At 38.8% G+C, this 26,627-nt stretch overlaps 1 protein-coding gene across 4 annotated transcripts; it reads right to left on the reverse strand.

Annotated features, from left to right (window-relative positions):
* Positions 1–1,767: 1,767 nt before the first annotated feature.
* LOC139950390 (antiviral innate immune response receptor RIG-I-like) lies at positions 1,768–26,627 on the reverse strand. 4 transcript variants are annotated; one of them, XM_071949039.1, is made up of 19 exons: positions 26,339–26,627; positions 25,398–25,652; positions 24,222–24,350; positions 23,084–23,422; positions 22,306–22,428; positions 18,881–18,971; positions 17,080–17,252; positions 15,471–15,590; positions 14,960–15,097; positions 13,818–14,026; positions 12,784–13,008; positions 12,011–12,085; positions 11,461–11,623; positions 10,610–10,708; positions 10,051–10,211; positions 9,286–9,427; positions 7,911–8,132; positions 7,310–7,477; positions 1,768–5,138 (listed from the first exon to the last, which is right to left on the reverse strand). In XM_071949039.1, the coding sequence occupies exons 2-19, from the start codon at positions 25,531–25,533 to the stop codon at positions 4,489–4,491; spliced, it is 3,363 nt and encodes a 1,120-aa protein (XP_071805140.1). In that variant the 5' UTR covers positions 25,534–25,652; positions 26,339–26,627; the 3' UTR covers positions 1,768–4,488. The 4 variants fall into 4 exon arrangements, with proteins under 4 accessions (XP_071805140.1, XP_071805132.1, XP_071805149.1 ...); XM_071949031.1 differs by having other exon boundaries at positions 25,398–25,657; XM_071949048.1 differs by having other exon boundaries at positions 26,273–26,627.

A 26,627-nucleotide genomic window follows, 5' to 3' on the forward strand; every position in this document is an offset into this window, starting at 1 on the left:
CGACCGTCGGGATCATGTCGTACAAGTTGAAATTATGCTACTATTGCGACTGTTAATTTTTTTCGAACAGCAACGGTTTCAGATTGTCTTAAAATCATCGCAGTTACGCTCAGGTCATAAATAATCGCCGACTGAAAAGTTTCCGATGGTCTTAGCTCAGGCGCAGGGTGATCCTGGAAAGTCAATCGCCGACTGTTTTTTGTTGACGCAAGGTCGACCTGAGGCCGGCTGTAAAACTCTGTAAAATAAATTCACCCCAGGCCTGGGGTTACAAACAGTAGGGTGTAAATGCCATCATTTTAACATGCCTCCTAAAAAGTGGATCCTTGTGTCGGACCGTTTTTGTCAGCACTAATGACTCTCGACCCCTGTTTAGTGTCGGACCAGTGAATTTATCTCGTGAAAAGTCTGCCTGTCTTGTGTTTGGGGTCTAGGGTCTGAAAGATACATCTCAATTCTGTTGAGTAATGAATGAAACAAGATATGAAATACAAATCTACCGGTAAATCTTCTCTACATGTGTTAGTGTTTGTTCAAATAAAAACAGTCGAGCACATTCTTACTTGTGTCAGTTGCAAGTTTGTTTAATGATTTGATTGTAGTCTTTTACAAAGGGTGCAAGTGGTTCAATATTGGTGTTCAAATAATTAATTACGAGGGTTAATTTGTAATATTGAGAACCCTAGTGCTAAGTGTTAACATTTGAATATTGCTGGTTTGTGCGACAGGAGTATTTGTAGTTTTAAAGTTATGTTGTATATTTAATCTTTGTTGCACGGCATAACTTTTCGGTGTATTGTGGATATATTTTTGCAAGAGATTGCAAGATTTTGTCAGGCAATTATTTCGATTTTGTTTTAAAAATCCTAATCATAGAGAAAGTTTACTTAAATGTTGTGATTTGTTATCAAATGAGTAACACAACAAGTTCGAGTGTGCACAATGGTTAACTAAAGGTTGACCATTTTGACTCGAACCCAGGCTGGTCGACCATTGGTTGACTACAGTGGTCGACCATTTTGGAACGAGCCCATGGTTTCTTCACTGGTCCCAACAGCATGTTCCATTCTAACATGTGTTAAGCGAGAAGGGAACCAGTGACACTTTAGTGAAAAGGTGGAAGGTTGACTAGACTACCAACTAGTCGTTCGGGTGAGTACGTCACTGCACATGTGCGTTGCTAGTCTGTGGTCGACCACTGGTGGACTAAATGTGCGCACTCGAACTTGCTCATAGCTGTAAGTCAGTACTCTATCTGTCTCGTGAATAGATTTTGTTTATGAGTGCTTTTAAGCACTCATAAGTTAAAATAAACATAAATTATTATAAACATAAATTAAAATTAACATAAAATTAGCATATGTATATATTTTATTTTTGGGTTAGGACTTGGTCATGTACTCATTACTCGTCAAACCACAGCCACTGTGTCCACTGCCTCGACTCTGTTGCCCCCTGGTCTAGGCCTTGATGCCCCATTCATAAGTTTCCAATATGCCATAGACATTAAGACTTTATAATGGAAATTCCTCCTTCGCAAAATGAACACAGCTTTGCCCTCAAAGATGAAATCAAGGCATGTGTGCATTTTTCATGTGTCACTTTTGTTCTTGTCTTTTCATGTTTTAACATAAAGAGAGAATATGGATTTGTCACGTTAGTATAAATTATATGAATATATTAATAATGATTTTCTTGCACAAACTATAATAATTTCAATTTATTTTAATAGAATAAAAACCTATTAAACACACCATGCACAAGTACAAATTTTGTTATTTCAGTGTTTATTCATGACTCATAGGCACATTTACTAAGCAAACAATTACTCTGCTAAGCAGGTAATAACAACAAAAATATCTGGTCTTGGCAAGTTTACATTATTGCAATAAGTATCCTACTATTTATTTTATGATCTTAGCATATCAAGTTTAAGAAAAAAGAAAAAAAGAACATAACCATGATTTGTTATAATAAGAAAACCCTCACTCAACAATCATTCTAGGAAATAAATCCGCATGAGTAAAGAGTATTTGCCACCACTTCTCACTAGACCTAAAGATTTTCCCAACATTATGGTTGTCACCCATGAACTATTTCCTTACAAAATCCAAAAGTAATTAAATAGGGCTAAACCAAACATAAAACAAAATATTTATTAAGATAAAATTCAACAAATCATGTAATCACAAAATTATTACCTAACTATACAGAAAACAAAATTTGTTCCTTTACCACGTTTGCATTAAGTACTGTAGTTACTGAAATTCTAAAATCTTTACTTAAATTTTTTAAGAGGTAGACCGCCAACCTCAGGGCTACATAACTTAGTTGGCAGAGCGCCATCGCGTTAAACTGGGGGTTGCCGAATCAAATCCCGCTCTAGTGAACCCACAATTCTCAAAAGTAGAAGAATTTTTAAACCTTGCAGCTTCTTAGTCAATGTTTATTGCTTATACTGCTTCTACTGATTTCCTTGAGGAAAAACTTGTTCAATGAGGCTAAAACAATTAAGTGCTGCAACGCACAAACTATAACCATCCAACTAAATCATTCTAAAAGGGGAGGCATTTGTTTGGTAGTAAAATTAACAACAATAAAAATGTACTTGCTGGAAGTGTTGTGGCCGAGCGGTTAAGAGTACCGAATTCAAACTCTGGTGTTTCTGATCAGCAGAGTGTGGGTTCGAATCCCCAGCCGTGACACTTGTGTCCTTAAGCAAGACACTTTACCATTGCTTCGTCCTTCAGATGGGACGCAAAGCTGTTGGTCCCATGTGTTGTGTAACGCATGTAAAAGAACCAAGTGCACTTATCGAAAAGAGAAGGGGTTCGCCCCGGTGTTCCTGCTTAATGCGCCGTAGCACCTTGTAAACCCTTATAAGTGCTACATAATTGGGTCTCAGAATCCATCACTGCAATAACCTATCTTTCTGAAAGTTTGTATAAACTTGGTGCCTTGAGTACCTTGTTTGGTAGATACGTGCACTATATAAGACTTTGATATTATTATTATTTATAAGTACAGCAGCTTTCAATATATAGCATGAGACTGAATCATTTCACTTTGAAGTAATAAGAAGTAATGTGGTTATGGGAAAAATACTTCAGTTTTTATCCCTCAAATTTACTGATGACAAGAACGTCTCACAGATTTTGTATTCCAATTATGGATTATTCCTCCTGCGTGACCATATAATCACTCAGGATATCTCAAAAAACTGGACCACTTTTTGAAGTTCATTTTTCAAAGGTTAGTTTTTATGTTTTTATCTACACTTATATATGATTGAAAGTACAAAACATTTCCCAAACCAAAGGTGTAGCTTTCTACTATCATTATCTTCAAACCGTGCAAGTTTAATGTGGACAATCTGTTATGTGTTTTACAAAAAGTACCTAAATCCTTTGAATAAACTTGTCATTAAATTTGTTTTTGCCATGAGCGACCATCAACCGAACACCCAAGGTTTTCACTACCGGCTCCCAAGCTCATACCTTTATTTAAAAGGAAATCTTTATTTTAATTGATTCAAAGGCAGTGGCATTTGTCAGACACAGGCTGTATACTCCCCAGGGAGCTGAGATGGTTTAAGGAATGAATTAAGGCCCAGTGACCAGGGGTATTAATGTTAACACACTTTGAGACACCCCTCCAGCGTGAAAAGCACTTTATAAAAACGGTCTATTATTATCAAGCAGAAAAAATATCTGGTAAAAATGAGCAAGATACCAGCCACAGATGATACAATTGGCATTGCTTTGGGGCTGGTAACCTTTGTGAGCATGTTGTCCTTGGCAAGCTCTAAATATTGCCCCAAAATAGACCTTCAGAATTCTGCCTCCAACTCTGTCATCAAAATGTATGACCACAACTGATTTGTACGAAAAAAGAGACTGGCTTCTAGTTCTAACGCAAAATAAAACAAGGAAAATTTTAACGGGCAACCCGCCATACTAAAAACATTCACATTTAAACACAATATTGAAATTTAAAAACATTGAGTATATGATACTGCTTTTTTTAACCTAAATTTTAAAGCCATCGTTGTGGCTTGGTTTGAATGAATGAACCTCTTTGCAATCTGATAGTTATCCATGATTAAAAAGGGTGTATGACTTCTGACTAGCTAGATAGCTCAGTTGGTAGAGCACTGCCACATAAATCCAAAGTTCAGAAATTGGTTTGTACTGCTGTATACCCCGCCAGTCAGTTTCCCTTGTGGTTTATTACTTCCTACTGGTAGTTCTCTTGACACTTGAATACGTATCTCGGTCTTGTTTGGGACTGTGCTACAAGTCAATTTCTGGTCTGTTTATAGTCTCATAAATAGGAATCGAACTTGGTCTTGTTTGGGACTGTACTACAAGTCAATTTCTGGTCTGTTTATAGTCTCATAAATAGGAATCGAACTTGGTCTTGTTTGGGACTGTGCTACAAGTCAATTTCTGGTCTGATTGTAGTCTCATAAATAGGAAGGAATTTCCCTTACAACTTTATCAGTTTTTTCAGAAGGTCACTTGGCACCCGCACAGCAGTTGCTTGCGGAAGATTTTCAAGTTTTTCAGCATCGAAAGGTGCATTTTTCCACTTCCTGTAAGTGTGCCCCTCATTAGTGACTACATTCACCAGGCTGAATTGAGCGATTCGTATAGATGGATAGTATGATGTTTTGACACGTGCCAACGAACCCCAATCGTGCTCGCACTTCTCGCAGTAGATCTTCCCAATGATCGTTGAATCTTGGCCGAGTTTCTTGGGTTTCGGGTGAGGTTTCATTCTCATCTGCTGAGGGAATTGAGTATCCAAGACGACGTAAAGTGATCCCCTGTACACTCCAATCTCGTCAGAGAAGAAGGCGTGCTTCCCGCACATCCCGCAGCAAAAACTGAACCGCTCTCCTGCGTTACTCTCGACGATATCTCTCTTCTGTTGTTGCCGGACTTCTCGGTTGATCCTGTCTCTTTCCTGTTGGGATTCCATCTGCTCTCGAAACACTACCTCTGATGAAGCTTTGAGGTTAAGAGCTGCTTGTGTCATCATTGCCTCGCGCTGACGGTTGGCACCGTCGCGATCGGCCGCGTTGGAGTCGATCAGAGAGATGAGGTAACTTCTGCCATCCTTGGCTCGAGTGCGACCTGCGAGAGATTTGAGGCAAAATTCAAACCTGTTACATGTATCTCAATCATCATTGTGATAATTTCACAGGCACCATTCTTTTTTAAAAAAATGGGATTTTGGTTCATTTCAAAATGACCACAGGTGTGCTGCAAATCCTAAGCTTGATTTAAAAAAGCTGTAACTCATGTAGTATATATATACATATATATACTACATATCATGTAAGAGATGTGGGCTACAATATGTGGGAGAGACTAAGACCAAACTTAGTATTCGCTTTGCGAATCATGTCTCTTCCATAAAGACTAAGAAACCGTACCCAGTCTCTATCCACTTCAACAGCCCCAATCATAGTGTCAGTGATGTTGAACTTCTGGTGATTGAAGCTTGCAATGGTGATGACACACACCGCAAGAGTAGAGAATCACACTGGATTCACCAACTCAAGACAGTCAAACCCTTTGGACTTAACATAAACACTGGTGTTAAATATCTTCTCATTACCCTCCACTTCACTTCGCCCTAAGAACTTATATGTTGTACATATTATGTACATAAAGTATAAATTAATCTTGTTTAAAGTTGTTTTTATAAATTCATCACTGTAACTATCTGATGTAAGTAACCCCCCTTTTTTTCCACAGGTCCCTCATACCTATTTTTAAAAGCATCATACCTTTGATCTTGCTATTCTTATTAATTGACCATTGTTAGTTGCATCATGATGCAACTTGCTCTCTAATCCTACCCTTTCATGTCTCCCTGCATTGTTGTCGAACAATACATTTACCACTTTTATGGTCCAGTAACCCATCCTTTCATCCTAAACATCCTTTGTCCTCGCCACTTCACTCCTATTGGTTCATAGCCTCCAATATTGTCTCTGAAATAGAAACTTTGATTGGCTGTTATTTTCCCGCTTCTTTCTGGATCTGAAGAAGGTCCAGATTGGATCGAAAGCTAAGGCCATCTACCCTATTCATTACATATATATACTACATGTATGTATAGAAGAGTTTGCGGTAACACCATGTTAAAACAATCTCTAAATGAGTTGGGGTGGTCGAGTTGGGGCGGATTTATCGAAGTCCCCCCTCCTACCGTGTGCTCGGTGTTCCTTAAGTCTAGTGGGAAGGTTACGCCCGGTTTCCCCGACATAAACCTTACCACATTCGCATGGAATGCGATAGACTCCGGCACGGGCGGAGGGGTCCTTTTTGTCCTTGTGCGATTGGAGAGAGCCATGGAGTTTCTTTGGGGCGGAGTGATACACCTTGATACCTGCTTCCTTGAAGATGCGTTGGAGGCGATGAGAGGGGGGACCTAGGTATGGTAAACTAACTGTGGGTGTGTGTGTTTGACCTAAATCCGTCATCGTCAAGCATTCCCACATCGCTGACCACCGAGTGAACTGGGATGCTGCTGAGATCATCGCTCCCATCCAGGCGTGGCACCCTAGACGCATTAGAGAGGCCATCGAGATCCACAAGCATGACACCGTACCCCAAGACATTGGCTTCCACATCAGCGACATCTGGCTCCCCCTTCTCCCGACCAATGGATCTTCTATATCCACGGTCACCCCCTAGGCCCCAACTATTAGACTGCTTTGGGTCATCTATACCCTCAGTCACCTAGGCCCCACACCCTCACTGTCCCCTGTGCTTGTTCCTACTGACACGGTTCAGTGAGCACACACCCCCCACACAACCCCCAAGGCTCCACAACAGGTTTCACCACGCATCATCGAGTTCACTTCCCGCCTACATTTCCCGCCTTCGTGCATCACCGCTGATCCACCGCCTAGTACTTAAGCAGCATGCAGCATCAGAGTCCAGCATTCTCCAGAAGACGATCAGAGCATACTGATCGAAACGTCAAGTTAACTCAACGGTTCTTTTCAGAACTACCCCAACTCATTTAGAGATTGTTATTACATGGTGTTACCGCAAACTCTTCTATATCTTATCTCCACCATGCAAAGTTTCAAATCCTACATGTATGTAGTAATAATAATAATACGATTCTTATATTGTGCTTTATAGAGCAGTGCTTAATAGCAGTGCAATACCTATGTATGCTATGATGAATGAAGCAGTGTCATTTAAGGTGTTTGAAACAATTTAAGTTCTTTTACACACTATGAACAAAATTCCTTGATGGATAAAGTTAACGTGTCAAAACTCACCCTTTATCTGGACATGCCCAAAGTCACTTGGCACATAATCCAGCCGTATGACGAGATTACAAGCCGGTACGTCGGTACCCTGCTCAAGCAGGTTGGTTGCTACCAGCATGTGATGGTCACCTCTGCGGAAATCCTCAATCACTTTGTTCTGTTGGTTGGAGTTCATATCTGAAAAGGTTGAAAAAAGAAAAATATTTTTCAAGTTGCTTTAAATGTGATTTGAAGGATTTATACAGGATACGCAGGGATAAAAACATAACTTGTTGGTTTTAGTCTGAAAACTGAGTGCTTGTATATATTTTCTGTGAAATGTTTCATTCTGAAATGAAGTCATATTCCAGAAAACTGTAACAAAAAATGCAACAGCTGCCTTTGGACAACATTGCAATGTGTTTACATGCTGAAAATTGAAAACGGTTTCTCACTTTACTCCCGACTTGAAACCCAAGACACTTGGCCAAGACTCCACGATCATTGGAAGATCTTTTGCGAAAAGTTTCAGCATAGTTAGGGTTCAGTGGACCATGCCAAAACTTGTTATTATCCATACAGTTTGCTTATTTCAGATGAAAAAAACTGATCATGTGATCGTCACACTGACCTCTTGACCCAGCAATCCTTCCTGGATTCAGGGATTTTAATTTCCGAGTATCCAAGATCCAGTCTTGAAGAGCTTGAGTGGTATCAATGGTCTTGACAAACAAGATGGCCCTTGACTGAGGACGGTTTTGATACTCTTCCAAGATGATCTCGCATAGTTTCTCAAGAAGTGGATTCTCATTGTCGCGGTCGTTTTTGATCTTCTCCAACGCCCTCTGCTCATCTTAAAACATTTTAGAGAACAGTGAAAGAATTAATTTCCAGTGCAAATCATATTGATTCTCTTCAACTTTAAGTTAATGGGTACCTGAGAGGCAGGTGATTGATTTAGCTTGGTGTGCTACATACTGTATGCACAGGCTACTCCCCAGGAAGCTGAGTTTTAATAAGGAGTGAAATATAATGGCCAGGGGTAATAATGTTGGAGCGCCAAGAACATCACTGAGTGACATATTTGAGCGCTACATAAGAAGCCCATGTGAGTAATCTTACAAAGTTTATTTGTGATTCCTAAGGTTCATTTTGGTTCCTATAAAACGTGTATTGTTGGGGCCTCGACACACATACATGTTAGAGACAACTTTTGCCGGCAACCAACTGCAGTGCATGCAACAGGACCACCTTATGAGTAATGTTTCAAACAGTGTCTTTCGATCCCTCGGAAAATGAATATTCAAATGTGAACATTCAAATATGAATGCCTTTTCTAATATGAGATTACCAAGAACTGGTTACCTACACTGCCTCATGTAACATTGCTCCACATACATGTACAGTGTACCTTGCAGGAAAAAATACTGTGGGGTTTGATACCCCCCTTAGGGGTGTGATACAGCACTTGATAAGAACCAAGTATTATTATTATACAAGTTATCACACAAGCGCGAGTGGAATACGGAAAAATATTGCGCTTCTGCCGAAGGCCGAGTTGGATATGGGACAAAGACGGGCTATATTTTCCGTATTACCACGAGCGCGCTTGTGATAACGTATTTATCTTCAAGCAAACTTGGCGCGTGACCATAGAACACACAAGACGAAGGTAGTGGTATTAGCCGTGCAATATAGGTTTTTATCACCACTCCATTCTGCGAATCTGATTGGAGAATTAGCGCGTACTTGAAGATAATTACTATTGTTATTGTTGTTGTTATTATTATTATTATTGTTATTATTATTATTATTATTATTATTATTATTATTATTATTATTATTATTATTAGTATTATTATTATTATTATTATTATTATTATTATTATTATTATTATTATTATTATTATTATTATTATTATTATTATTATTATTATTATTATTATTATTATTATTATTATTATTATTATGATGACCCATAGTCTTTTGAGGTTCAGGTAACTTACCACTGAAGATCTTCAAGAGTTTAAAGTCATTTTCAACGAAACTGCCTATCCGGTCTTTCATTGTGCCAATCATTTGATCGATGTACTTATAGGCGTCTTTACTCCGTACCTGTTTATTTATTAGCAGTGCTGAGTTATAACCCTGCATAAGAAGAAAATATATCCAGGATCAATAAAATCTTTGATGAGATGCCCTTCGGGTGTATAACGCGCTATGTAGATATTGACTATTGTTATCCTAAATCGCACGGTAGCAGCTGCAATGTTGAATTGCGAAGGACGCTGTTAAAACATGGTCAAATGCATGCTAAAGGCTCTTTTTTGCAGCCAGCCACATTGACCCATATTAAGACACAAAGTACAGACAGAGATTAAATGTGTTTCAGTTTCCACAGGGAGGAAAGCCAGAGAAAAAAACCTTGTGGCATAGGAGAGAGTCAACCCACAACTCTACTCGCTTTTGGCCTTAAATGGGAATCAAGCCTGGCCAACAATTGCGAGAGGCAAGCACTTAAAGCCTAGTTCATACTTCCTGTGATTGCGAATGCTACATGAATTTTGATGTCAAAAATTCGCAACAAAAACTTCACAGTTGACTTGAGCTCAAATTCTGTGAACATTTGTTGCAAAAACAGCTTTGTGACATCTAAATTCGCTTCGAATTCACATTCGCAGAAAGTATGAACCGGGCTTTACATAACCACCAGTCCTAAGAGAAAATGCTCCCTCTTATAACTAGAATCAATTTTTGAAATTTGTTCTTACCATCAAATGCCTGATGCATGTTTGGAGAATGCGATAATCAGTATCTTGCGTGATAATTTTTTGCGCATTTCTCTTCATTCTGTCGCACCATTGACGGTAGGCCTGGCTTCCCTTCTCACCTGGGATTTTCTCATTCCTCATGTGCCGACGAATTGCAGAACCTGTCAAACAAAATACAGGAAAACGCTCTCTCTTTAGTTAACCAGGCTTTTAGTTTGCTCTTTTAACAAATACACTAATTAATACTACCTAGCTGGTGCAGTTAGCTAATCAGAGTATGAAAATACATGGTAAAAACCATAGTCCACAAATTTGAAGGTACCCGCAAGAAATCATCTGTTTTTGCAAATTTAGTTAGAAGTTATCCTCCATGTTTATAACTAAATTTGTAATTCTGAACTAGCTTGTACAAATTTTAATTTAACATTAGGTCAAAAATAAAAAATCCTTCACACTTTAGCTTGTTTTGCCCAGTAACAAACCATCGACTGGCGTGTATGTCCAACCCCACGAGCAAATGGTGCGTGAGTGACCCACTTAGGTCAAACTCTGTACTTACTTGGAGATTCCAGTAGCAGCTCTTCAACTTTTTTCATAATCTCCTTGATTTTGTCAGCAAAAGGGTTAACTTGCCTGCAGTTCACCTCAATCGGTTCCACTTCAAATATAAATAAATGAAATATCATTATTATTTTGAGTGAAAGAGAGCGCACAGCACAACGGACGCTAGGCTCTAAAATCTGATCTGCAGTTCAGAACAATAGGCCAGGCCTTACACATGGCGTGTCGTGGCCGAGCGGTCAAGCTCAATGAACTCAAGCTCTGGTGTTTCTAACCAGCAGGCTGTAGGTTCGAGTCCTGGTTGTGGCACTTGTGTTCTTAAGCAAGACACTTGATGCTTCATCACTAAGATTAACATTGCTTTGTGTAAGTCACACACTACTTATCGCTATAGGTCTTGTGTTTTATTCACTGTTTTTGTTTTTGATTTTGGATGAGAACATTAAGGTCCATTTCTTCCATCTTGTAGTTCTCAATAAAAACACATCTGAAAAAACCTTTGAAGATTTAATACAATGAAAAAGTCATATTTCAACGAAAACAATCGAAAAGACAGCATGGTGAGTGACCTAACTCGAGCCACTCAAGTATATGAACTTTGTTTTTGATTGCGGCAATCAAAATAAGCAATAATTGTCCAAGTTTTTGGATGAATTCTCAACTTTGACAGTAGTCTAGATGGAAATATTTGTCAGGAGGATTGGCACTGGTATAAATTGTACAATCAGTGAGCTCTAAGAAAAGAAACCTAACAAAATTTACTTGCCAGTTAATACAAATCTTGTACTAAATTTTTTATCCAACCAACTCTAATAGGTTTCCTGTTCTGAGAAAAAACTATGCCTTTACCCTCTTTGGGAATGTTGACACGGTTCTTCAGCTGTTCTGTGTGCCTTGTTACCATGGAGATGCTTTGGGCATCCATGTTGGCACATATCTGAATGGTATGCTGATCTGCTTGGTGCTGATGGCCTGCCTTTCCGGTCCCTAGACTGGCCGTCATTCCAATGATCTGTCAGATAAAGGGAATTGCAAATCTAGAAGATGTACAGAGGGTTTTTTATTTTTTATTGCAAGACTGGAAGATCTAACCTCAAGCATTATGTTAAGTTCAGTGAACAAAATCAGAGATTAAATGTTTTGAATCAAGATAAATTTGAGCGGAGACAATTTCAAAATCAACCCCCAACCCCGACAATTCATGGCATGGTTTAGACTATACTTTCAAGTCTTTGAGTCAAGATGAGGAACAATCCTTGGTAACCTTTATGAACTGTTCGTAATTGTTTGCTCTGCTCTCTCTCTCTCTCTCAAGCTCGATAAAAGCTTGTTTAGTTACCAGTTAAAAAAAATATAGAGACAATTTATTGCAACCACAATTACAGTCCATACAGCTTACCTGTGGTAAGTTGGTATTTCCACTCTGTTTCTCATTGAGGTAGCGTGCCATGATAGTGTTGTAAGCATGGTCTTTCTAAAGCGGATAAAATAAAAAAAAATAATTTGTTAACTAGGTGTGCTTCAAAATGTTACGCTCTATTTCCCTCCAATCAAATTAAAGACACTGGATACCTTTGGTAATTGTCAAAGACCAGGTCGTCTCACTTGGTGTATCTCAACATACGCATAAAATAACAAGTTTGTGTAACTTTTAGCTCAATTGGTCGTCGAACTTGATAATGAAATGAATGAAAAAACCACGCTTGTCACACAAAGGTGGTGCTTTCAGATGCTTGATTTTGAGACCTAAAAACCTAACTCTGAGGTCTCAAATCAACTTCGTGGAAAGTTACTTCTTTCTCAAAAACTACGTTACTTCAGAGGGAGCCTTTTCTCACAATGTTTTATACTATCAACAGCTCCCCATTACTTGGTACCAAGTAACTAGGTTCTATGCTAATAATTATTTTGAGTAATTACCAATAGTGTGACTGCCTTAAAGCAACACAAGGAGTTGATGACACAAATAATCAAAAACAGTATTGGAAATCTAGCAACCAATTATGGGATCTATTTTTTATAAATGAAAATTGCGAAAAAAATGAAGTTTGGGCTCAGCATCTGATAACACGTTTGAATGTTTTGTGCACACTCTGCCATCCCATGGCAACCGGAGCGGTTTGGTTATCAACAGGAATAAAAAGGTTTATACTGGGAACAAAGATGGCTGACCTGACAGAGATGGCACTCGTCAAACACCAACAGTGAGAATCGATCCAGAGGGATGTAGTCCAGGGCATTCTCCAGGAGTTGGGCAGTCAGGACGATCACATTCTTGCTTGTCATCTCTTTCTGAAGGGTCGACTCCGAGGCACCGAATAAACCGATGACCGAGAAGAAATCCATGGGGAGGAGTAATTCCCTCAACTTATTTTTCTGCTGATCGACCAGATTCACCTGTAGAGAAAATTAAAGATAACTTTCATTGTTTGCAAATTTTTATAACTACAGTAACAAGTAATAGATCACAAGGGAAAATACAAGAATGGTCAAGTCTGCCCAGGTAGTACTTACAAAGCAAGACAGTTCTTTTCAGAACTGAGAAGTCTCCCGATCTCTGAAAAATCTACTCTGCAGTAGTAGAATATATAGCAAAACAAGTTTTCAAAAGAACAATCTACCAAGTTGATATACACACGGTTTTGGCGCAAACCCAATATACATTGATGCTGCACTATGCAATGCCTCAAATCCCATATGCTGTGTAAGTGCAATAAAAAGTTAAATTTGAGGTTTGCGGACGAGCAATAGCTTCTTATAAGATAGTTGTGCAAAGAGTACTCAATCCTATACCCCAAAGATTAAAGATACCAACAATGGTACAACAAATGCGGGGCGAGGGGAGGGGGATTGAGCTCCTGTGCTCAGAAGAACTCTTGCCCCGAAGAAATACTTATCCCAACAAGAAATTAATATTCTCTAAAAGTTTCTGGCAACAAAAAATTACCTTTTGATCAAAAGTTGAACTTTATAGCCCGATCTTAATAACCCGATTGAAAAGCGTGCCATTGAACTTTCCAATATTTCCTGATTTAAAAAAAACAATTCCCCTTTTTACGTGACTTCTCCCAAGTCTTGTCACTCTTTGTATCTTTGACGTATTTTTAAATTAAGTGAGGGCCCCAAATGATCAGCTGTGGTGGATAGGTCACAAATTAGTGGTAAATGCACAGCCGTTCAGCCAAAGTCAACCAAGCCTTTCTTACCGTGGTAACAAGAAACAGGGCACATCTGTCTCGGATCGGTTTGGGTCGTTGACTGATGAAGTGATCATGGATGATGTAAGCCGCCACGTGAGTCTTACCGGATCCAGTCGGTGCTACCAAGACGGTATTTTTACCTCTGACTGCATCCTCAGCAAGCTCCAGTTGGTCGTCATATAACAGCGGCCTCTGCGCTGCAGAGGTTGTTTTATCTAGAGAGAAATATTTCAAGGATAGTTTTAAGATAATGTGTAGGATTTGAAACTTTGCTTGGTGGAAATACGACATGGAAAGGTTTGCGGTAACACCATGTAATGACTATTTCTAAATGAGTTGGGGTGGTTCTGAAAAGAACCGATGGTTTCAACTCTACGTTTCGATCAGTATGCTCTTCTGGAGAACTAAAAAGAATCGTTGGTTTCAATTCTCTCCAGAAGACGATCAGAGCATACTGATCAAAACGTCAAGTCAAAACCAACGGTTATTTTCAGAACCACTCATTTAGAGATAGTCATTACATAGTGTTACCGCAAACCTTTCAATATATGACAAGATACATTTTTGTGACAAATTAGCATAGTTGACATATCCTTGGAGGGGTAACTAGCTTTTTTTGCTAATTTTTTTTAACTGGGAGCTTTTTAGATAGATATCTTGGATGGGGGTGTTCATTCAGAAATGATTTGTAAATGAAATTAAGATGGGTTCACCTCTAACCCCCAACCATCCAATCGATGATCTTGCCTACAGTAATAATAATAATAATAAGTATACTTGGTTCTTACATGTACGTAGCATTTTTTATCTTCGGCCTCGTTGGGGGACGTTGGGGGACGCAGAAGAACTATAAATTTCCACTCGTGCTTGTTTGATAACTTAATAAAAACACCCCTATAAGGAGCATATCAAAGTACACAGTAATTTTCCTGCACGGTATGTGGAGCTTCAATTTGAAGTATGAGACCAGCCTTTGATTTCACAAAGAGTCTTAACTCGTCTTAACTTAGGATTAATCTTAAGGTCTGCATGCTACAGTGCAGGGTTGGGACTCATCCTAAGTCCTAAGGTTAGTCTTAAGTTAGGAAGAGTTTTGTGAAATCGACGGCTATTCCTATAAACCACTGAGTAATGGTTGAGTAGCTTACCCTCTTGTGGTGTGAATGAGTCTCCTGTGGCCATGGGGCCAGCTTGTATATCATCTTCGGGAGGCATCGCAGCATGGTCAGGTTGGTCTTCCCCGGCGAGTCTTGGCTCGGGTTGTGTCCTACATGTAAATGCTTTTTCTAAACACCGAAGCGTACGATACATCATTAGTTCAAACAATTTCACCTTTAAGTGTCGAACAAATTTTCAAAGATCAAAGATTATCCAGGTTTGTTTCACCTGGGATCAAATTCATAAAGCATGTAAGCACAAAAACTTTCAAAGCACAGAAAAGTATTGCTTAACAAAATTATTGTATCAGCCAAAAATACATTGAGTTTTGTCAGGCAGTATTTTCTGCTTAACAGCTTTAGCGACTTGGCCCCTGGTAACAGTAAAACTACTTAATTCGTCATGTTCGTTTTGAAGCTCAACGACCTGGGAATATGTTGCCAGAGATGTGGGTTATAATCTACATAAACAATTTAATAACTGAATGAAAAGATGTCTTACTTGACACATGACCTTTGTCCTCCTTCAAGATGTTGATGGTATTGTTATCTCCACCAAACACTGTCGTCAAATTGGTACTGTTGGGTGCATTCACAGTGTTGTGATAATGGTGGTGGACAACTGATGATGAAGCAAACAACAAGATTGTTTTGATGTGTATTTAGTTTCTGAAACACCATGGTGTCTATACTTGCTGTGTAGATAAGGTTCTGGTGATACTCTATATTCATTCATTCATTCATTTCTTTTATTTTTAACACACACAAGGAAAAGTGATATAATTTACATTTCATTATATTATAATGATTAAGGAAGACATAAGTAGTAAAATAGGAATTTGTGTGAGGATGGAGGTCTCCAAGAAGCATCAGCTTGTCGAGTAGAGACCCCACTCATACAATAACAAAACAAAGAACAATACAACTATATGAAAATACTATTACAACTAAATTACAACTTAAATATTGGCATAGCTAGTATATAAAGTAAACTTGAGGTTTGAATAAAGAAAGTCTGCTTATAAATATTTGCTGATTAATTGAGTTTTTAGTTTCCGCTTGAATAAGAATAAACCCTGTATTTTTTTCAAAGAGGTATCCAAGGAATTCCAAAGCTTAGGCCCTTCACGTTTGACACTTTTTGGAGTTAGTGTGGTATGAGCATTCTGTTGATGAAAATCAGTAGACTGCCTAGTGAAGTGAGAGTGGATATCTAGATTTTTTATATAGCGCTTCTACTACCCCAAAGTAAATTTTGTGGTATTCTCAGGGGATTTGTCTACTACAGGGGAGTAGACTTTTGAAATTCAGGAGACTTCTCAGTTCTGAAAAGAACTGTCCTGCTTATATCCTGGGCAGAAGGTAGAAAATTGGCCAGGACTATCTGCTCTCACTTAGTGGATCGAGGGGACTTCTCATTATCAACTCAACTGCTGGGAGTGAGTTTTTAATTGGTTTCAATGTTTTAACTAGTTTGCTCTATATAGTCATCGTCAGGAGACTAGAGTGTGAGAGATGTTGGTCAATAGATTGTGTTGTTGGTATTGAATACTGCAATTGATGAAATGCAACAATCATTTCAAAAGATTTACACAAGTTTAACATCTTGCAAACTTTGTGAAAAATCCCTTGAGACTATGAGTGGGATAATCCCAACAACTCATGTAGGAAGCTAGACTTGGGGTGGTACACGTTGGGGACTTGGTGCAAAGTGGAGAAAAATCAGATCAAAAGTGGTGCGCTATTTACACTGTAGGCCTACAAGAGCCGAAATGGGCTTACAGAATCCTAGAGCCAGCCGTAGGTTGTAGAGGACTCTTATTGCTGGCAGGGGCAACCTATTGGAATGCTGAGATGGGTGGGGCATATATACTACAGGCATGATATTTGGTTCTTTGGAAAAAAGGGGAACATTTTAATGAGTATGACCAGCTGACCTGCATGTACACATGGTTTTGATTTTTCAAGGGCAAAATGATTTGGATTTCAGACTTAAGAAGGAAGAGAAGCCCGTTACTAGATGGTAGTTCAGGTTTTAGATCTTAGCTGTTCTTGGGTAGAATGGAAATTTGTATTTGTCGTTTATGAGTAATCTGAGGAATGTTACAAACCTTGTGGAGGGCGTTCCTCCGATGGACTCCTTTTTCTTTTGAAGAACCCTTGTTTAACAATTCCTTTTCTTTTCGGACTGCAAGACAATTTCCGACTATGTATTGGGTGAGGGCGTTTCATGCTGGACGAACGGGATCGTTGTTTAAATCCTCGACGTGACGCGTCTGGTGAACTGAGAATAAAAGCATAATTGGTCATTGTAATGTGCTGAGGCCCGTGAATAGAGTAGAACACATTACCTTAGCAATTTCACTTTGCAATTTTATAAGGGAACACATTGCCTTGGATCGGTCGAGTTGGTCTTTGAACAGCGTTTGTAACCGTTTTTTATAAAATGCATATGGGTAGAAAGATGTTGTAAAAGTAGAATACAATGATCCACACAAACATGCCTCAAAATTGCGTGGTTTTCTTTTTACCTCGTCGACTAACACGTCGGCCATTTATGGGGGTCAAAATTTTGACTCCCATAAATGGCCGACCGTGTTAGTTCGCACAGTAGAAGGAAAACCACGCAATTTCGAGGCAAACTTGTGTGGATCATTGTATTCTACTTTTAAAACATCTTTCCAACCATATGCAGTATATAAAAAACGGTTACAAACGCTTTTTTTTTTACCAACTCGTCCGATCCAAGGCAACGTGTTCCTTTAACAAGAAAACATAGACAGTAAGACTACCGTCTGGCATTCCAGGGCAATTAGGTGAAGGCAGGGCAGAAATCACAAAGAAAACTTAAATTCAAAAACAAAATAAAAATTGTACAAAAATACTTTTCTAGTTTTTGAAAGCTGATACAAATTTTCTGTTTTTTAATCAAAACTACTGTAAATACCACATAAGATGTTTCAGTTTGTTATAAAATAAATGTCAATATTTCGTTTGCTCAAGAATTTGGTACTAAAATACTCTTATTTGTATTACTGTAAAAGTGTTCTCAATTTTAACAGACTTCTTTCAGACATCCCCTCTGCGAGGGCTTGTACACTAACTTTATATTTAATGTGAGCTTCCTTAAGAATTATCAACCCAGTAATTTGCCTTTAAAGCTCTGTTTGTTTTGATTCCAATGAACTTGTCAGTGCAGGCCAGTGGTTAGACTGCAGTACTTGCAATCATGACAAGGTTGTGGGGTTCGAAACCTACCAATCTAACTACTGGTTTCACAATAGAATAAGTATTGTCATCTAGTAAGAACCACTGGGTTGTGCAATTCATAATCATAGACTATGGGAGTGTCGTGGCCGAGCGGTTAAGAGCACCGAATTCAAACTCTGGTGTTTCTGATCAGCAGAGTGTGGGTTCGAATCCCCAGCCGTGACACTTGTGTCCTTTTAAAACGAGACACATAACCATTGCCTCGTCCTTCGGATGGGACATAAAGCCGTTGGTCCCATGTGTTGTGTAAATGCATGTAAAAGAACCCAGTGCACTTATCAAAAAGAGAGGGGTTCGCCCGGTGTTCACTGGCTGGATTGGCAGCCAATTGCACCACAGCACCTTGTAAACCATTACATGGTGCTTAAGGATATAGGTCTTATATCTCAAAATTCGCCCCACTCCTTGCAGTAATAATACCTGGTGCTTTGTATCCTTTGGCAAAAGGCGCGTTATAAATACGGTTATTATTATTATCAAACCATTGTTGTATTCGAGAGAGAGTGGCTGTTGCCAGCGTGGTGTTTATATCCCAATGGAAAGTTGCAGAGTTGCCTTGATGGAAAGATCATCTAACAAACAAACAAACAAACAAACAAACAAACAAACAAACAAAAAGCTCTGATGTTTGATGTCACTTACTCAAATGAAGTTGTCCTGTGTAATCTTGCAGAGGAGGGCTCTTTAAATCCACCCCATGCACTGCCGTCGGTCTCTTCCATTGAAAAGGAATCTTTGGAAAATGAAATAACAAATGTGTATTATTACCACTCCAAGAAGAGTTCACGCAGCTGGATTGGCCCATTGTAAGAGCTCTTAAAGACACTGGACACTATCGGTAAATGTAAAAGACCAGTCTTCTCACTTGGTGTATCTCAACATATACATAAAATAACAAACATGTGAAAATTTGAACTCAATCGGTCATCGAAGTTGCGAGATAATAATGAAAGAAAGAACACCCTTGTCACACTAAGTTGCGAGATAACAATGAAAGAAAGATACCGGTACATCCTTGTCACACAAAGTTGTGCTCTTTCGGTTGCTTGAATTCGAGGCCTCAAATACTAAATCTGAGGTCTCGAAATCAAATTTGATAAAAAAACTTATTTCAACGGCGCACCCAGGGGGGGGGGGGGCTCGGCGGGCTTGAGCTCCCCCCCCCCCAAGAGGGTCCCCCAAAAAGAAAAAAAAGAAAACTAGATAGACATAGAATTTTTGTTAATTACAAAAACACGGTGTTCGGTTGGACGTTACGTAATGACATTGAAACACGATGACTTTTATAGTTAAACTTGTATCACAGTTTTTAACAACTCCTTTTTTCTTCACAAATGCAATATGTTTGTGTGACACTGGCTTCAGGTTTTAATTTGCAATTTATGGAAACCCTTTAAAAAATGTAGCTACCCCTGCACGGGATGATGTACACAGACTTGATAATCAACAGCGCCCTCTTCTGTTGGACAAACGAGAGCGCTGATGGGATTCCCCCAAAAACGTTCGCGTCATGTGATTTGTACACATTTTAAACGTTGTTTAATTGTTATTTAATACCTGATGATGTCATTATGACGTAATCATGCTTGTGTTGTCTTAAAAATACTAAGGTTCAACTATCTGTTGAGTTTCAAGGTTCAAATCGATCTCAATCTTGAGTTATGTCGTATACATAAGCTCAAAAGTTGTTTTTTATGAAAAAAACACGAAGGCAAACTTTGACCTAGGGTAACGACCCAGAAGTTAAGGTTGTACGATTTTGGCGTTAACTTTTCAAATGTTTCCCAAGTCTTTGTCTATCCGATGCCCAAGTATGAACATCATAGCTTTTATATTTGTTGAGATACAGCAACAAGCAAATGGTCATTTTTCAACATTAAAAACCTTGTCATGACGTCATCAATGACGTCATCAATCCAAAAAAGTGGTAGTACTTCTTCCTATTGCCCATGTACATAGTAAGTTTTAAGTTTGTACAAGCTTTACTTTTGTTTAAAAGCTCAAAAGTTGTTTTTTGATGAAAAAAACACGAATGCGAACTTTGACCCAGGGTAACGACCCGGAAGTTAGGGTCGTACGATTTTAGCTTAACTTTTTAAATGTTGCCCAAGTCTTTGTCTATCCGATGCCCAAGGTATGAACATCATAGCTTTTATATTCGTTGAGATACAGCAACAAGCAAATGGTAATTTTTCAACATTAAAAACCTTGACATGACGTCATCAATGACGTCATCATTCCAAAAAAGTGGTGGTTTCAACTTCTTCCTATTGCCCATGTACAGAGTAAGCTTTAAGTTTGTACAAGCTTTACTTTTGTTTAAAAGCTCAAAAGTTTTTTTTTGATGAAAAAAACACGAATGCGAACTTTGACCCAGGGTAACGACCCGGATCTTAGGGTCGTACGATTTTGGCATTAACTTTTCAAATGTTGCCCAAGTCTTTATCTATCTGATGCCCAAACATGAACATCACAGCTTTAATATTCGTTGAGATACACCAACAAGCAAATGGTCAATGTTTAACATTAAAAACTCTGTCATGACGTCATCAATGATGTCATCATTCCAAAAAAGTGGCGGTGTCATCTACTCACTATTGTCTATGAACATAGTAAGGTTGATGTTTGTACATGCTTTACTTTTGTTTAAAATTGCTGGAGAAGTTTCGGAGAGAAAGAAGACGAGGAAAAAAAAAAAACATAACAATAACAATAGTTGTTCGGCTGTTAGCCGAACACCTACAAAACGGGGGAGAGAGAGGGAAGGAAAGAATAAGAAAGGAAAAAATAATAATGGGGGAGGGGAGGACTGGGGAAAGGAAAAAAGAGCCGAGGGAGAAAAGTTGCGTGTATAGTTTTTGGGTTTTATTTCCAGTGGAAGTATTTTCTTTTCTTCCTTTGTTATTCGCATTTATTTCCCCTGCCAAAATAACTCTTTTATCAGGGATATTCGATAACGCCAGGGGCAAGTTGCGAGGTGAAAGATTTTGCTTCTGCAATGAGCTTATGACAACTCCCTTGTAATTGTGTAAACTTGCAACAATAACATGTTAAGCATTTGAAACCCGTTGTCCAGGATAAAATATATCTCATCACGTCGTTCTTGGTCGCTCCAGCATTCAATGGTTTTCTAGTCACTACACTTAAATTTGAGAAACGCCGGATAGTAATGTTTTTTTTACCCACAATGTTTTTACTGAATATGCATGAAACCAGATTATCGACCGACCCAATCGAATGTTGATCACCACGCGTTGCTTCTTTTCCACGTTTTTCATTTTAGTCGGCTATATTCAGGAATTAAAAGGTCTGCAATCCTTACCTTAACAAAGTACACATCACATTTATGCCCTGGTTAAAGTTATAATTTCATTTTTGAACAGTAATCTGATAAAAATTATTATTATGCGATACCACTTTCGCAAAACAAAAGTATATCTGTAGGTTCTGGGTTTGTCGCCTCCTTATTCATGGAATTTGCCGCCCAGTGATGAAAAGTAAGTAGCACCGCCTATAATGTTCTCTTTTCAACCACGTCTGCAGCATTACTATTTAAAACAAAAACCTTTGCTGAGTTATTGACTGATTTTTGCAGTCGCAAGATTATTATAGACGATACATTTACATGAATCAGACGTGCTTAAAAGGTATGTTTTTCTTCTAAATTCATGCATAAAGAGGCTTGATTTTTCACCCTCAAAACGCGAGAAAGCTCAGAGCTCCAAGGCCCTTTGGACCCCCACCGGGGCTTCGCTCCTAGACCCCACCAGGGGCCGTAAGGCCGGCCCCTGGACACCACCCAATAAATTGGTTTGAGCAAACCCAAACAACACATAATCCTGGGTGCACCGTTGTTCTCGAAAACTACTTCACTTCAGAGGGAGCCGTTTCTCACTATGTTTTTTACTTTCAACCTCTCCCCATTACTCGTTATCAAGTAAGGCTTTATGCTAATAATTATTTTGAGTAATTACCAAAAGTGTCCACTGCCTTTAAGAGTAGGGCTTTTGTTTAGAGCCCACTAGAGAGCCCTCAATAATGATCCAGCGAAGTGCTTTTTTACATACCACCTGTTGGTTGACCCTGTGTTGTATCATCTTCCATATCACCATCTAGGGTGAGTGACTCAATACTTCCGGAAAGATAAGAGTAAGGGTTGTTTTCTTTCTGTTTGTTTCTTGACATCTGGTCTGTAAAATAATTTTAAAAAGTCTAGGTTAAGAGTATAGATTCTGAAGAGAAAGGTGTATTTGAATAACTGTCACAGGGCTCAAAAATAATCCACTGCACCCACAGCATGTGGTGATATTGCTGTGCATGGTGCCCTGTGCAAGGTTTTTTTCATAACAAAAATAAAAATAAATATTTTTTAGGGTTTCTGGATGAATGAGTTGCTTTTATGAACTTTCTTCCCATACCGCTACTCACTGACTTGGTAACAATATCGACACACGTCGTTGATTCTGCACACTCAAAATTCTGCACACTCAAAACAACCTCACAAGCGTATTCTACGCATGACCCACACAATAATTATATAACCTCCTGTTTTACTGGGTACGAAGAAACTACGACATGGACCATTTGCGGACCTCTCCAACTTATAATATGAAAGCATTTATCGGATCTGCATAGACAGTTCTCGTCTCGTCTCAGTGAGACAAAAACTATTTTTATGAAATTGTTTTACTTATTTTTCAAAAACTACCGCATCTCAGCAAATAATATTTTAAGGGAAGTTTTCTACCATCATTATCTTCAAATGATAAGACCAATGTGAACTTTTGTGTTTTTTGTACTACCAGAAGTAATAATCAAGGAGCCCTAATGTTTCTTTATTTTCACCTGTCTCCCTTCTTGATCTTAACTCGTCAGCGATACTCCCATGTTTGGTCAATTCCAGAGCTTCAAGAAATACCTCAAACCAACCCGGGTCAAGGGTCCTGAGGGTCAGTAGCAACAAAGTAGTCCTGGCCTGGGGGATCTCTCCCACCTCGCATTTACGAATCAAGCTCTCCTTCTCATCAACACGAATGTACTTAAGGTGGATGGCCATTTCTGCAGGATCTATGACTTGAAGTTGTGGGTAAAACTTAGTGATGAGCTGATGCTCAATGTCAAAATCCTTAGGGCTTTTTACTCCAGCAATGAAGTCTGCAAGTAGAGCATTGGTTGTGTCCTCACCTGGAATGTTAATAACAACTGGGTTACATTCACCCTGACACAGTATTCAAATTCAAAACTCCCTTTAACTTCAACTTCATCGATATGAAGGCAAAGTTGGAATTTAATGGAACACGTTGCCTTGGATCGGTCGAGTTGGTCTCTGAAAAGCATTTGTAAACCGTTTGTTATAAAATGCACATGGTTAGAAAGATGTTTTAAAAGTAGAATACAATGATCCACACAAGTATCACTCGAAATTGCGTGGTTTTCCTTTTACCTCGTCAACTAACAGGGACGGCCATTTATGGGAGTCAGATTTTTGGCTTTCATAAATGGCCAACCGTGTTAGTTTGCGACGTAAAAGGAAAACCGTGCAATTTTGAGTGAAACTTGTGTAGATCATTGTATTCTACTTTTAAAACATCTCATAATTCATTTTATAACAAACGTTTAAAAACGCTTTTTATAGACCAACTCATCCGATCCAAGCCAATGTGTTCCTTTAAGTGTCTACTCAAGACAAGTCTTGGTTTTGCTCTGATGGTAGACAGGAGACAAGTAGAGAGTTGAAGAATGGGGGATGTGAGTTTGGAAAGCCTGGGGTGCATTCCACTCGCACAAACTCAATAGCAACAATAGCAATAGCAACAATAGTAACCATGGGCAAACATACTTCTGCGGTGTTGATGGGTGATTTTTAGAATGGGAGACCAAAAATAACCGAATTGTAGCCAGACGATAATATTTTCTTGTCACAAAATTTATTATAATGTGTTTTCGGGGTTGAGAACACTACTTTTATAAAAATGTATCATACCAGATTCTCTGAGCGCTTTCATGAACAAAGAAACTTTGTCTGGAATCTGGACTTCCTCTATCATTTTCAGTAGCAGATCAACTGAATACTCAAATCCATTCTGGTGTTTAGATAACCTGTAATGCTGTTCTGAAATAAAAGTCAACAGAAAAACAAATCAAAACATCTACAAAATGTCTATCAAAGATGACAAATACTCCAAGAAGGAGGGCCCGATTTCATGGCTCTGCTTACCACCAAATTCTACGCTGCTTGCGAGCAACATTCTCCTCTTACATGCAAGCATCTTATGCCTGCGCTAGCTTTGCAAGTGAAGAATGTCTAGTATGAGAAGTACTCACGCACACAAGCAAAACTTTCCTGCTAACCTGTGAAATACGCTTGGGGTGTGGAAATCCCTGCTTCCGTATAAGCACCGCTTCTTAGCTAACAGTAAGCAGAGCCAAAATATGTAGCTGGGCCCAGAACATCTGAAATTCATTTGTCTTTTTATCACATCTCCAACTTAACTTGGACACCCTGGATCACAGGAGTGGGGCAGATAGACTTAATAATGAAACAGACTCAGATACTTCTTGCGATGATACAATCCCTTTCAACAACAAGTATGCCCTAGACGAAGTGTATGACTGAGGCATAAAAATAATCATTTCTACCTAGCACATGTAGGGACTGTAACAATCTATGACTGTTTGATAATACTGATTTCAAACAACTTCAAAAACTAGATTATCGATCATTTTCGTCAAATACCAAAACGTCAGATCCAGCAAGACCCACTTTTTTTTATCTCTCCCATGGCTCCACGTGGACAAGTTAAGCCTGGTTTATACATGCAGCGAACACGAAATCGAACCCAAACTTTGACATCACAAAATCACAACAAGCAATTGAAAAAGTTGAGATGTCCTGACTTCCTGCGAAACATTTTCAGCGAAAACAGGGCTGCTAAAATCAAATTCATTTTTGCCAGTTGTAAAAACTGGCCTTTCGTGCTGAGTAGGCTTTGACAGGTAGCTGCATAGATGTAGAACTGTCTGTTTCCACATATACACATGTAGAACAAAAACAAGAACATTTTAATTCTCAAGGAATGAATTACGGTAACAAGAGAAACTGTATTTCTTCAAGCCATTTTTCTTGTGGCGCTGACCCAACATTAAATTGTCTTCTTACCCACAGTAATAAGCCGAAATTGCACCAAATGCGACAGAAGATTCACATCCAAATTGAGAAAGTTTATCAAAGCATCCCTGAAGACCACAGTTAGTAGTGCAGGGTCCCTCCGCTTCCGATGCGGATTATATGCCATCTTGTCAAGTTAACTTGCTAAGACACAGGGGCGTGTTTATTAGTAGTCTCCGTCCCATACTTGCTTGGAGGCTTCATTGGATGGTAACATTCTCGTTTTCATCCTGGATTTACACAAATCTGTACTATCGATACAAATTATCAGGTGGAAACAAAGGAACCGTTACTGCTAAAGGAATACAAAATTAAAAAAAGGTTTTAAGGCAAACATAAACAATGAGTAATCTGCACAACAAAATTAACTTCTTCTACACAAATTTGTCAATATTACATTCACAGTGACAATGCCACCAATAATATGGTTTATCTCTCACAACAAATTGATTATCCAAATCACAATGATTAATGCATGTTTGCCATCCATATGCATAATATTATGTATGGGGTATCCCCCCTCCCCCCCCCCCCCCACCCCCTGCATTCGTGAAAAGGGTCTCATTTTTGTCGTTGCATGATTCAAATAAGATCAAATCAAATTCAAAGGATTGTTGTTTGAAGTCTACAATTGCACTGTTTGGTTTTGGTAAATCTGGGATAATTATTTATCTGTTTGTTTGTTAAGATGATCTTCCCATCAAGGGAACTCGGCAAACTCCCACAGCACAAGGGGATATAAACACCAAGCTGGCAACAACCAATCTCTCTCACAAACATTGATTTAGACTTTTTAGTTATAATATACACCCAAACCAAATGATGTACTATAATATCGATATAAGGCGATGGCATTGGTGTTTTACCTTAAGATAAGATGGTACAGCATATGCTCTGATGCATGCTCACTCGCTTACGTCGTTACGACTTACCTAGACTAGATGGTGTGATGTGTCTTTATACATTTTTGCCGGCTCAACAATACAGATACAGATTGTAAAATTGTAGGCCTAATGATGGATGCCTGAGGTGATGAATCGGATGATCGGCCGAATTTATGTGTTGTAATAACAACACTACTGGAAACGGTAATTGACGAAAAATACTTTAGTTTGTCGTCCTACATCGTGATGGTGTTTCGAAACCTAACGTTTCAATGTAGCTCCTCAAAATATAGTGTATAAATAGCCATCGTCGAGCGAAGATCTGTCACAGCCGCAA

Source organism: Asterias amurensis, chromosome 2 (assembly GCF_032118995.1).
Source record: "Asterias amurensis chromosome 2, ASM3211899v1".
Lineage (NCBI taxonomy): Eukaryota > Metazoa > Echinodermata > Asteroidea > Forcipulatida > Asteriidae > Asterias > Asterias amurensis.

Coding starts and splice junctions, on each gene's coding strand:
- LOC139950390 (XM_071949039.1), bottom strand. CDS start 25,533: ATGGCATATAATCCGCATCGGAAGCGGAGGGACCCTGCACTACTAACT. Junction 13,009..13,817: donor CCCTGTTTCTTGTTACCACG/GTAAGAAAGGCT, acceptor TTTTCTCTACAG/GTGAATCTGGTCGATCAGCA. Junction 10,709..11,460: donor TGTCAACATTCCCAAAGAGG/GTAAAGGCATAG, acceptor TTATATTTGAAG/TGGAACCGATTGAGGTGAAC.